This window comes from Diadema antillarum, unplaced genomic scaffold, assembly GCF_040938485.1.
Source record: "Diadema antillarum isolate AM-2024a unplaced genomic scaffold, OU_Dant_1.0 scf00000103, whole genome shotgun sequence".
In the NCBI taxonomy this organism is placed as follows: domain Eukaryota; kingdom Metazoa; phylum Echinodermata; class Echinoidea; order Diadematoida; family Diadematidae; genus Diadema; species Diadema antillarum.
In genome coordinates, this window is record NW_027270992.1 from 6,067,265 (window position 1) to 6,081,523 (window position 14,259).

The 14,259-nt window shown below is 41.6% G+C and overlaps 1 protein-coding gene across 1 annotated transcript in view; it reads right to left on the reverse strand.

The window, feature by feature from the left end:
• Positions 1-447: 447 nt before the first annotated feature.
• The window catches only part of LOC139718962 (WD and tetratricopeptide repeats protein 1-like), a 35,617-nt gene continuing 21,805 nt past the window's right edge, over positions 448-14,259 (reverse strand). Inside the window, exons 9-15 of the mRNA XM_071630407.1 lie at positions 13,246-13,467; positions 12,304-12,523; positions 11,202-11,378; positions 8,506-8,741; positions 4,349-4,526; positions 2,388-2,580; positions 448-1,226 (exon numbers count right to left, since the gene is read on the reverse strand). Of these exons, the coding sequence (XP_071486508.1) occupies positions 1,044-1,226; positions 2,388-2,580; positions 4,349-4,526; positions 8,506-8,741; positions 11,202-11,378; positions 12,304-12,523; positions 13,246-13,467 (1,409 nt within the window). The 3' untranslated portion in view covers positions 448-1,043. The remainder of the gene's footprint in view (positions 1,227-2,387; positions 2,581-4,348; positions 4,527-8,505; positions 8,742-11,201; positions 11,379-12,303; positions 12,524-13,245; positions 13,468-14,259) is intronic.

The following is a 14,259-nucleotide window of genomic DNA, read 5'->3' on the forward strand; positions in this document are numbered from 1 at the left end:
TCCGCGATACTACCTTATCATGATCCTAAATGCTACAGTGCGTGCGCAGCCCCATTACGCTATGCGTATGGGGCTGCTGGTTGCAGTTACGCCGCCAATGGGGAGTATGACGAGGCTGCATCGAGTAGTATTTGTAAGTTTTGATGACAAACTTGTCAATTAAAACATTGGAGAGCCATCTTGCGCACCTTTCCCGCTCATTTTCTGGGTTTGGAATGGCAAAAAAAATCTTCTTCTGGCCATCGCCCGGTTTATTAGAACACCCAAACGCTTCACACATGGGCATTTTCGAAGTGAAGCAATAGATCATGCCGCGTGCATCCGCTGCGTGGCCGGAACCACGCGGAACGCCGTTGCTCAAGCAGGGCTCCCCGAGCCAGCTGACGCTCCAAACAAAAAGCAATGTGATGCTAATACGCCACGCCGTCACATGATCTTTCTCGCCGGCGTACAGAAATTGAACAGTTACGATTCAAAATTAGTGATGCTAAAAAATCGATTGTGACGAGTTGGGAGGGTATTTTTCAATGAAACTTAGTCATTATGGTCCTTGATTTATGTAGATTATGGTGAAATTTATTCAAAATCGTCCGGACTTCTCCTTTAACTTCTGCAATCAAAAGCAGGTTCAAGTAATACAAAAATGGATTTCCCAGGGGGCACGTTCTACCAGGAAATTCACATGTGGAGTGAAACAAGGGTCCCTTGATGCTCGGTGTACTACACCCGGTGTACTACACATACTTTCACCTTAGAGGGTCTAGTGCATTTTGTCCAAATGCACAAACATGCACACCCACACATACAACACACAACACACACACACACACTGATGGGCACTAACATCGAAGGCAAGCCACCGACATGCCCTGGTGAAAATGGTATGAGATTTTGAGCAACGGCATCTTTGAAGACCCATTCAGCCAGTGAGTGCACAGGATACGTATTGTACCTGGCATCAACTGGTTACAGTCTCTTTGAGAGAAGGTGACATCAACAAAAACAAAACTCCACCACTTATTAAAAAAAAACTCGGCCTGCTACTAGCTGGGTCGGCATGGCACGGGTGCATCGGGTTCCTCGTCGGAGCCGTCGGATGAGATGCCGGTGATGCGGTAGCCCATGTTCATCAGCATCACCTCGAGGGGGTCCGCCTTCATGCGGCGCTGGTTGGCGGTTGCTGCCGAGTCTGGCTCAGCAATACACCGGTCATTGCTGCTCCCATCCTATGGAAAATTCAAACCACAATCAAATTACGACAGGATCGATGCAATACAATACAAGACAATATACAGCTGTACTCTGTTTGTTTGTTTGTTTGTTTGTTTGTCTGCTTTGAGGGGGGCAGAGGAGGTGTATTTGTTGCCCTTTTTGTACCTACTTCTTCATTTCAAACTTTGTCGTAAGAATAATATGTTTCTTCACTACTTCTTTTCTGTCAAAGGACGACATGACAACATGGTTACTGGAAAACTTTATGTTCTTCTGAAATCTAATTCTGTTTCAACTTCTACTATTAAAAAAAAAAGACTTCAAAAACAAATTCAAGACTTTATGTATCAAGTCTGTCATCATTTCACCTTTTTTTTCTGCACGGGCAAATTTTGATCACTAAAAATATTTAATAACTTTCAAAGTCAGCTACTGTAGCTTAAAAAAGCATCTTCAATTTTATATAAAAAAATATTAAAAAAAAACATTTGCACAAGCTCACAAGAGCAAGATGGGTTTACAAAAATACAATTTGACAACTTTTCTGGGTACAAAATTAAATCCTAGAACATTTAAAGCATAGCAACAAGCATTAATCAACAAGTTCTGAGATGTTTTTCCATTAGACCTGCCTTCCTTTCATGAGTGTCGACACTAGTCAATGGAATGTTCATAACATTAGGCACTCTTTGAGCTGACTTTACTCTCAATGACATCATGGAAGGCAGGAAGATATCTCTTTTAGGGGAGAGATCTGTGGGTGCAGAAAAACAAAAAAAAAATCAGCAACCATTTTGATCAAACAGTTCCTGAAGTTGTGGAGCAGGACCTATTCACGTCAGCAGAAATCAACATGGGACTGGAGTTCTGGGGACTGCTAAGGGGCGCAAGGTCTGTGGGCATGGCCTTTGTGGCCCTCCTAGCATCACTAGCCACTCTCCAGAGTACTATAAATTGGAATTTTTCCTGTGAACGAAACTTATGCAAATTTTGCAAGATTCGCAAAATTATGATGCACACAAGTGTCGGTCTACAGCGTGCACTGAATACCAGTGACAAATTTGCGAATAAAGTTTTGTGCCACAAAAAAGGCCGTCTGCTCCAATTTGCAAAAGTTTCATGCAGAGAATGTTTCTGGTTTTACAGAACCCATCTCTTTATGTACATCGCCTTACCTGAGGCCTTGGGCTCCATAACCTGACCACGGGGTCGATGCCGCTGGTTGCTAGGAGACACTGAGAAGGGTGGGGCTGGAGGCAGTTGACGATGGAGTCGTCTCCCCGGAGCACCCGGACGATGTTGGTCGTCTTCCGATCCCAGATGAAGAAGGAGCCGTCGTCCGAGCCGGCCATGATGTACTGACCATTGCTGGTGAGCAAAATGAAGACAAAGGTTTTGATAAAAAAATCTCCACAGGCCATGCTTGGCCCCAACATGGATTATTATGTATTATCACATATTTGGGGTTGAACTATGAATCAGAATCCTCTTTATGGTACTGTATGCACAAATAATTCCTCTGATACAAATAACAAGAGACCAGGGGGTCACGCGCTCACCTGAGTATCGCAATTTCACCTTCCATGCATTCTTGCACATTCTTACCTGAGAACATTGAAAACTTAGGTCTGCATATGGACCCCCCCCCCCTCCCCTCAACTCCAGGGAGTGTGTGTGTGTGTGTGGGGGGGGGGGGGGGGCAGACAGCCCTGGATCTGCAATGAACAAACTTGGAACTAAAGTCATCAATGTACAAACTCATATTATTAACTTTGCTTTGTCATTTCTAGTTCTAGAGTAGAAGATTTTAAATATTCCTTAATGTGGGGGGGGGGGGACCTCTAGGGGCCCCCAAGAGGGACATGGTGCCCATTTGAAGTAATTGAGATTCTATCCCCCTCGGGATGCTACCTGCTAAGTTTGGTGAAAATCAGACATGGGGATCTCAAAGTGAAGATCAAAATGTACAATTTAGGCCCCATTAGGACCCCTCCCACTCCCCTCTCCTGGGTCCCAAGGGGGGAGGGGGGGTACCCCTGATTCCACTAATCCCATGAACAAACTTGAAACTACAGTCATCAATGTACTAACTCATAGTATTATCTAAGCCCTATCACTTCTGGTTCTAGAGAAGATTTTTAAAGATTCCTTAATTTTAGGGGGTTTGGGGCCCCCTGGGGGCCCCCCAGGTGGGCCATGGTGCCCATTTGAAGTAATTGAGATCCTATCCCCCTAGGGATGCTACCTACCAAGTTTGGTGAAAATCAGACATGGGGATCTCAAAGTGAAGATGAAAATGTACAATTTAGGCCCCATTAGGACCCCTCCAAACCCCCCTCCCCTGGGTCCCAAGGGGGGCACCCCTGATTCCCCCATGAACAAACTTGAAATTACAGTCATCAATGTACTAACTCATAGTATTAACTAAGCCCTATCACTTCTGGTTTTAGAGAAGAAGATTTTTAAAGATTCCTTAATTTTAGGAGGTTTGGGTTCCCCCCCCCCCCTGGGGCCCCCAGGTGGGCCATGGTGCCCATTTGAACAAATTGAGATCCTATCCCCCTAGGGATGCTACCTGCCAAGTTTGGTGAAAATCGGTCATGGGGTTCTCAGGAAGAAGATGAAAATGTAAAAAGTTTACGCATGACGCACGACGGACGAAGAGCGATCGCAATTAGCTCACTTGAGCCTTCGGTTCAGGTGAGCTAAAAAGCATCATTTCCTGGAAAGCAAGTATGAATGGCATCCCATTGTTACACAGTGCTCGATATTCGATGCATTGGACCTAGCAAATTGAAACCACGGCACATAAAAAGAAATTACCACAGGAGCAATTGGTATACATTACTATCTTGCAAATAATAATATCTCTACATATTACCATAGATATTACCACATATTACTACAGATATCTCAGAATTTCACAAAGCCTGATAGAGATGTGTACACGATGTATTTTATAATCACATGATGCTGCTTGTTCTTGATGTTAAAAATCATGTGAAAGCATACTGCAATACTCATAAATGGGAGAAGAGATGTCGTGTTTTGTCTGTTTTGTTTTCTGATAAATAGTAATATATGTCATGCACAAGACTGGATGGCATAGATATCCCTGATTCATCATCCAACTCACCTCCCAAAGAAATTGGCTTCCTTGATGTCTGTGGTCGTGTTGCAGTGGCCACAGAACCGCTCAGTATAGTCGAAGGCGTCATTGCGAAGTTCTTTCTCCTTTGCACACACGGGGTCCGAGCCAGTCAGACGTGACTGGGCAGCAGGCGAGTCCGGCCACTCAGGGTCACTGGGGGCTTCTGGAGAGAGTACAATGAGGGATAGCAATTGGGAGAGAAAAGCAGAAGGGACAGAAAAAAAAAAATTACCTGCAGATCTATCGTGGGTATGACTCAGAAACTAAATAGCTATACAGGGCTCTACTGCAAATCTGTTTTGTATGCTACATTGCCTAGAGTTTTGATAGATTGGTCATTTTCTTCACCTTCAGCAAACAACTTTTCAAGACCACACATTCAAACATAAAACCAATTGCAGACAACATATTGCAAATACACATCATTTGATATACTACAGTTTCAAATAAAACATACAGATTGTCAGATCATTAACTGCTACTCAAGAGGATTTCATATCTCTGTGTCAAACAAAACCATCAAATGCTCGAGACAGTCGTGTTTCAATGACAGCTTGGCTGTCAAATCTTCTGGTAACTAGAGGGCACAGGATGTCTATGGTTGATAATGGAAAGGAATACTCCTTTAAAACCATTTTCATCATCTCTCCACACATTATCACTTTTTAACTTTGTACAAAAATCCAGCTACAGTGTGTGAAAAGTCAGTACTACCAAGTTTAAAGGGAGAATCCATTTTGAAAATTGGTTTCTGTGCACAGAAGCAGAAATATCAGAGGAACAAGGCAGTGAAGTTACCTGATGAAAACTGCAAAACTTCCTAAGTTATGATTTTTTTTTAAACCTGTTGAGGACGGTTTGATTTTGCTACAACAGGCATTTCTCATAGAAGCTTACACAAGTATACTCGGGACTTGTCCTCAATGGGTTAAGTTTTGATTAATGAAACACAGACTGGTGCACACACATGCTACATGTACATTACTGGGTTGTCAATTTCTGTTTGATTGATCACAACTTCAAACAAAAGATTCAAAGGGCTAAAATGAAAGCAAATCATATACTTCACCCTATGAAATGCATTCAATGAATTTTAAAGGCATACAATCGTGGCAAGTGGTTTGTGCGGCACGGAGACGAACGCAACATGCTGCCTCCCCCATTCTGTATCAAATGTAGAGACACCGAATGAGAATAGCGCTGGCTCAATGGGTCAGCGAACAACACTCTAGACTACAAGAGTTCTGTGCTACAAATCTCCTGACCCAAAATGGCTGTCCGAGCGAGCCACGAGAGCTTCCGGATGGACGCACACTCTCAGTGCGCATGCGCATGAAGAGAGGCCAAAAGAGCCACGCATCTTCTGGCCTCTCTCCTCCAATCACCGCAGCTCGCGGTCACAATGTTTGTGTATGATGCGTACACACAGGCACACACACACGTGTCTCAGTGGCAGCATTGTCCCACACGTTTATGGATATAGCACCGAGTCTGGCATTGCGCAATTGCATGCACAAACTTTGGTCGTTCGGAGTTTCCATGCCATTAGGGATGACGATCGTCTGACTTTAACTAATAATAATGTTGAAATGAAGAACTACTAAACAACTGAAATGTAATTTGATTCTGGGACTGATGGTTGATGCTGTCAGATTGTAGTACATGGTCAACTAACTTTTATTCAGGATGAAGACTTATCAGAGGTCAACAAACTAAGTAAGAGTGATGTGTGTCAGGTCGCTCACTTCACTTATGTCCCGAGGTAAATCCAGTTCTTTATTTCTTAAGGTATGTGAAATGTACACAGTTGTTTACTGAAGATAAGTTTGACAACAATACAATCAACACCTGTTTGATATCAAAAGTCCCCCACACCTGTAGAATCACATTCTTTCCATTATTTTAACCTTTTAGAATATACATGGCTGTTTACATCAAAGAAACAAAAGAACTTACTCTTCTCTTTGTTTGACACCCTAAATCATATGAACCTGACAAAAACTAAAAACAAGAGAAGGGTTCTAGTGATCAAGTGAATATTACATGGTCATCTTCTAGGCATTTTTGCACACTATTACCTAAGGACATGGCAAACTTGGGTGGAGGGGGTTTTGAGGACTTCCAGGGGAACATGGTATTAATTTGTATCTTCTGTCACACTGTCAATAATACCTGCCAATGTTGTACAAATTTGACCATGTATTTTAAAAAGAAGTTGAAAATATTGAGCCCCAACTTAGCTAACACTTCTAGTTCTAGTGAAGACGATCTTCAAATTAAGATTTCTTTTTTGGGGCGGGGTGGGGGGGTCAGCATTGTGCCGATTTGAACAAATTGAGATCCTATCACCCTGGGGATGCTCGCTTCCAAGTTTGGTGAAAATTTGTCACACAAAAGATGATGCATGGCACTAGAGGACACAGAGACCTATTTACTTCACCCTATAAAACATACAGGGAATACTGCACACGCCAAATATTTTGTGAGGTTTTTATTTTCACAAATTTCGCAAGTATGGTGCTATTCATAAATTTAAAGACATGCAAAAATATTGACTCTGATCCCAATATGAATGTGACGTGAATGCGTGCATACACAAACCATTCAGTACAGTACTCCACGATCACAAATTTAACCACTCGCGAAATGGTTGGGAAGTCCCCGATTCGCAAAAATTTAGGCTCACTAAATATATGACATATACAATGTACAGTAGTATTAAACCAACATAACAAAAAGATGAAGCACTAAACAATGGGAATTTTGTGTCTAGGTCTTCATGGATTGATGCTGTCAGACTTATAGTAGGTCAACAAACTTATTCAGGGTGATCTGTGTTCAAGTCCTCTTAATGTATGTTAGATCTATCAGAGGTCAACAAACTAATTATAAAGAGTGATGTGTGTCGGGTCGCTGACTTCACTGATGACCTGCAGTCAATCAAGTTCTTGATTTCTCACAGCATGTGAAATGTACACAGTTGTTTACTGAAGTTAAGTCTGACAACAATACCAACACCCGTTTGATATCTGAAATCCCCCACACCTGTAGAATCACATTCTTTCCATTGTTTTAACCCAAGAAATATTCAGAATGAACAAGGCTGTTTACATCAAATGAAACAAAAGAACATTACTCCTCTCTTTGCTTTACTCCCTAAACTACACTACAGTTGAACCTCTATTATCCGGCCTCCCTTTATCCGGATCTCTCTATTATCCGGACGCAATCTCGCCGTGATTTTTTTAAAATAATTACGGGAAGAAAGGGGGATTCCCAACTCCTTGAGAACTCCTACCCAAACACACATGAATTACATATTACTTCCAATATGATTAACATACATTGCATCAAATTTCCTTCCAAATTGCTTACCTTCAGACATTTCAACATCCCAAAACATCCCCAAATGTAACAATGAAAAGGTTGCAGTATACACATTACTACATGTGGTACTACAATGGGCTACATCAGTACATGTGTATGTATATGTACATGTATAAAGCATTGAGTCTCCCGTATCCGGCCAAATCCCTTATCCGGATGAGCCCCGGTCCCGACTTGTCCGGATACGAGAGGTTCAACTGTATATGAACCTGACAAGGCTCTTTGTACAGTGTAGAGCAAAAACTAAAACAAGAGATGGGTGTCTAACCCTCAAGTGGGTATTGCAAGTTCATCTTCCACACATTTTTGCAGACTATTATATGAGAACATGGCAAACTTGGGGGATGGGGGCCTTAAGGGCCTCCAGGGGAGCATATGGCCCATTAGTACATGTATATTCTATCGCACTGGCAATAATACCTGCCAAGTCTGTACAAAATTTGACCAAGTGTTTTCAAAAAGAAGAAAATATGAATATTGGGCCTCAATTTGCAAAGTTAACTTAATGTATTACACACAACACATGACACAGGACAAAGACGCAAGCCATACGCCAGTATGAATGATCGCACTAGCTTACTTGATTTAAATACCATAACTTTCTTTAATAATTTTTACAAGAATTTGCTTCACTTCCACTGTCTCGTGTTCCTCCAAAATTTTTCATTTCTATTAAAACACACACACAAAAAAAAAACAACTTATTTTCAGAGTGGATTTCCCCTTTTAAAAGTAAATGGACAATAACTGCACACCTTTCTCTGCATGTGAGAAGACCGCTGAGTTGATGTCCCGCTCGAGGGCCTGGAACTCGGTGTACTTGGCGTACTCGGGGAACTTGGTCTTGAAGGTCTGGAGGCACTCGTAGGCCTCGTTGGCCCGGGTCAGTTGGAGCAGGCAGCGGGCAAGCCGGAAGTGGGCCTTCCGGTGCTTGGTGTCCAAGGTCAAGGCACTGTGGCAGTCTCGTAGGGCTGCATAGATGTCTCCATCCCTGGAAAAGGTGGCAGTAGTGGTAGAATGGCAAAGTATATACTTTGTGATGTCATGGATAGACAACAATACAAAGAAAATATATGCAAAATTCAATATATCTTCACTTCTCAAGCACAATGAAAGAGCACTTGACTTACATTGTACCTCTTTCAGAAAGCAGGGGAAATGATATTACCCTCAACACACACCATAAAGTCAGTAACAAGTCAAGAGAATGTTTTCATAAAAAACTAGAAGCACTCGCAATCGAGCACATGTATCCCCCGAACCCGTCTCCCATACTCAGAATTTTGTATGATATGGCAACTGTTGCAGGATACAATAAAATCTAAATAGGTGTAGGTGTATAGATTTGACTATGATTCATTTACATATCAAATTTGAAAAAAAAATCGGTCAAGAAACAAGGCAGGGTTGCACACACAAGCAGACCCTGTAAAATTTACCTTTTCATGTATAAAGACGGAACAAGCGAGGGCGTCACCACCAAAAACAATATGGGCATCTTTATTTCACTATATTGCACCTTTTTGCCAAACTTGACGAAAATCTGATAAGAAATGTGGCTGATAGAGCACACACAAAAAATGAGCATTGGCATCCAAAGTCGGAACACAAACTGTTGTGTCCTTCATGTACATTGTAGAATGATCACCCATACTCCTCCCTAGCAAGTCTGAATAAAATCTGTTGGGTAACAATCAAGTTATTGCATAAATAAGCACTTTTGTAAATTTTGACATGATCAAGATGACCTTTGACCCTGTAAAAGGTGGAACAGTGAGGGCAGCATTATCAATAGGTATAGATGTATAGATTTGACTATGATACATTTACATACCATATTTGAAAAAAAATTGGTCAAGAAACAAGGCCAGCGTCACACACACAAGCAGACCCTTTAAAAGTTACCTTTTCATGTGTAAAGGCGGAACAAGCACGGCGCCATCACCAAAAACAATAGGCATCTTCGTCTTACCATAATACACCTTCATACCAAATTTGAAGATGATTGAAGAAGAACTGAAGCCAGCAGAGCGCTCACAAGCAGACCCTATTGAATTTACCTTTTCATGTTTAAAGACGGAACAAGCAAGGGCGCCATCACCAAAAACAACAGGTGTCTTCGTCTTACCATAATACACCTTCATGCCAAATTTGAAGATGATCGAAGAAGAACTGCAGCCAGTAGAGCGCTCACAAGCAGACCCTATTGGATTTACCCTTTCATGTATAAAGACGGAACAAGCGAGGGCGCCATCACCAAAAGCCATAGGCATCTTTGTCTTGTCATAATACACCTTCATGCCAAATTTGAAGATGATCGAAGAAGAACTGCAGCCAGTAGAGCGCTCACAAGCAGACCCTATTGAATTTACCTTTTCATGTATAAAGATGGAATAAGCGAGGGCGCCATCACCAAAAACCATAGGCATCTTTGTCTTATCACAATACACCTTCATGCCAAATTTGAAGATGATCGAAGAACTGCAGCCAGTAGAGCGCTCACAAGCAGACCCTATTGAATTTACCTTTTCATGTATAGAGACGGAACAAGCGAGGGCGCCATCATCAAAAACAATAGGCCTCTTCATCTTACCATAGTACACCTTCATCTTAAATTTGAAGATGATTGAAGAAGAACTGTAGCCAGCAGAGCGCTCACAAGCAGACCCTATTGAATTTACCTTTTCATGTATAAAGACGGAACAAGCGAGGGCACCATCACCAAAAACCATAGGCATCTTTGTCTTATCATAATACACCTTCATGCCAAATTTGAAGATGATCGGAAAAGAAACGCAGCTGGTAGAGCGCTCACAAGGAAATCTCTGTGGCGGCGGACGCGGCGGACGCGGCGCGACAAGGCCAAATCCATAGTATCCTCCGAACTCTGTTCGGGGGATACAATTAAATTTTGTGGAAGTCTCTTTGCATCTTATCTTCTCTATATCATTTCACAAAGTGACATCACAAAATGTAGTAATCTTCTCATCCAGTGACAGCTGCTCAGTGATAGCTGCATTGAAAACTGATTCATAACTTTTCATAACTTTTCAACAGATTGCCAATTTTCCTCAAAAGTCTGATGTGTTCTACTAATACTGCTGCATTCACTCAATTTACATGTATATTTGGGTTTCACTCCCTTGAACCGTTTAAGACTAGTCCCAAGTATACTCAGGCAGATGTCTATGGGAAATGCATGTTATACAGTGCACTCTTGTTATAACAAACCTGGTTATAACGAAATTCCGGTTACAATGAAGCAAAAATTCAGGCCCCAACATTATCTGCTCTATGTATTTTTATTTATATTTATTTGTTCGGTTATAACGAAATTTCAATATAACCACAAAAAAAAAAAACTGCAAGTTCCAATGATTTTGTTATAATGGGAGTCCACTGTAGCAAAATCAGCTCATCGTCAACATACGGCATGGCTTGAAGCTCTTACCACCCTCTCTTCATGTAGGCGGCCGCCCTGTTCCCATAGAGGATGGCATGGTCGGGGCAAAGACTGATGGCCTGGTTATAGAGCCGGATGGCCGAGGTGTAGTCCTTCTTGTCGCAGTACAGCTTGTTGGCTTCATGCTTCAAGACCTCAATGCGGGGCGGGAGCTCCTTGGTCACACTGCTCAGGAAACGGCAATGAGGCATCGAAAATTGATTAAAAATTAAATCAGCAATATCAGATGCTACAAGAATCAAGATATTGTACAAACCTGCAAATACGATGCTATGAACTGATGTCGGATAATGCATGCTTAAATTGACAGAAAGACATATTTATATGAAGGGTGTAAGCATCTTCAGTACTTCAGTCTACTTGAGTACTGGATTTATGAGCATCTGTAAAATAAGGCCCACGTTTATTTAAAAATCTCTTCAACTATTGAAAGAAGGCATCTTCAATGTTTTAATTTGACTATAAAAAATGGAACTCTGTTCTGTGTTCCACTTGATTAGAATAAATAAAAGATAGATTCAACAATACGTAAAACAGGTGGCATTATACACACAGAATACTAAGCTGAAATTGCACAAAATGAGAAAATCATGAAATTGTGAAATGCTGAATGAATAGATTAAAATCAGAGATACAAACTGGATGAAGCAATGATGTCATGCTCTCTCTACTTTACCACTGGTTACGACACAAACATTCACTAATTTTTGTTTTCTTGTGACTCACGAGAGACAAAAAATGTCATACAATGTGTATGCTTCACACTAGAATGATATAGCAATGGTGAAGCTTTTCATTGGGAGTTTCTGGAACTAATTCACTGACAAAAAAAAAGAAGTAATTTCAAGATGTTTGCAATAAACATGCTGCTGGAAAAATGCTTATCTTTGTAATCTTATGCAATGGTGACAGATTACACTGTTTTGTGAAAATATGTCTGACTTCAAATTTCCACAAGCTAAGTGTTTTTGTTGTTGTTGTTGTTGTTGTTTTTGCTTGAATGTTCATGTTTGCTTGATTTGGCTGTGCACATATGTCATAGTCAACTTGATTAAGGAATGGCATTGCATGCCTTCGATTCTACACTCACCTCTTCCGCCTTACTCCAGCTCCGTCCCCACTCCGGCCTGACCGCTCGCTGGACGTGGACGGCTGAGAGTAGCCGGCCATCTGGTGGCAGGCGGCCGCAGCAGCCGCAGCCTCTTCCTTCTTCCTGCCATTGGTAGTGGGAAAGAGACTCTTCATGCCGTTGGGCGAGTCTATCGACGTCCCGTTTGACGAGAGCGCCTCGGCAACATGCTGCTGCACTTCTGCACGGAGTGTGAAACAATATGCAGGACGAGTAATAGACATTAAAATGGATTTTCTCCAAAGTGGCCACTAGGGAAGCACTGTATAAGCTTTTATTTTCGCATACAGATATTTTCACAAATGAGGATATATTAGAGAGATGTTGTTTTCGCAAATTGACACCGATGCTATGGTAAATGCACTATTCCCCCAGCACATAGCAACATTTTGGCGTGTTGTTCAATTCGCATTCCAATTGTGATTCGCAAAATTCGCGAAAATTAAAAACTTGTGTGAATAACAGCTAATACAATATACGGTTATGAACAAGTAAACACAGTTCTTACGGCTCTCAAGTCCTCTCCAGGGGACTAGGCAATGAGGCTACAGTGCCACGCCCAATTTTGAAGCCACTACCGCTGCTGCTGGTGGATTTGAACCAGGGAACTTCAAGACTGAGAGTCTAATATCTTATCCACTGGGTTACCATCCATAGCTTCTTCATATTCCACAATTCTATCACAAAGCAATATCCACTGCAGATATCCAACTTCTTTAAAGCACAGGTAAGAGGGCATGAATTTTGAGCTGTCTTTGCAAAAGCAAACCTTACTTCAAAGTCACTTAAGACAAACTTTTAAGCTTTCAAGACAATATTTTACATACAAAAAAAAAAGAAAACAAAATTACTACTGCTTATTCAGCATATTGTATATAAGAATATTATCAAGCAACCACTGACCTTTACAAACACCATTCGTGCAAACGCCGTTGGTGTTTGCTGGAAGATAATCTCCAACGTTGTACATCTTGGGCGTTTGCCGGTTGTAGATGTCAAAGAGGTAAACCTGCTCCCCGCCCAGATTAGCCAGGAGCTCGCGACCCGTGGGGCCAAAGGTCACGTAGGTGGCCACAAGAGATCGGTAACGCCTCTTCCGCTCATCCTCCTTCACCGGCAGATGGCCTGCAAGCAAATGTTCAGCATCACATACACATGTATTGCCATGGCAATGTAGGGTGTACACTGTTCACATTGACCCGTTTAGCCTTGAGGACGAGTCCCGCGCATACTCGGGCAAGTGTCTATGGGAAATGCATGTTGTAGCAAAATCAGCCTGTCCTCAATGGGTTAATGTCCCCAACAGATACACACTACACATGATAGCAACACCAATCTCTATTCCCATTTTTCCCTTCACACAAATTCCCTTCATTCTTGCAACTCACCTTAACCCTATTCTAACTGGGGGGGGGGGGGGTCAATTTGACCCCCCCCCCCCCTCGACATTTCGCACCGCGATTCCGCAACGCGCAAAGATTTTGCCGCGTCGTTTCATGACTTTTTTCCTGAAGGTCTCCAGCATATTTTGAGACCAAATTTGCTATGTCTGGGTACACCGTTCTGAAGTTAAGTAATGTTTTGCGTATGCATGTCAACCCGAAAACAGCTCAAAATCATGATATCGTGTGCAATCCAATGCAAAGTGTGTTTTTTTATTAAAATGATATTAATTAGATTATTTCAACTTTTAACCATTGAAATTAATCAATTTTAACGTAGATAAGCTTGAAAAAGTGCCTGCAACAAATTTTGGCCAAAAAACAATAGAAAACAAAAGGTCGAAAAAACAGAGAAAAACATTAGAAATTAACAAAACAATAAAAAACAAAAGATACTGATTTTTATTGTGCTATTTTTTTACAAGAAAATTGTTCAATGTGTCTTGAGAAACTCTTACACAAAAATTTAGCAATC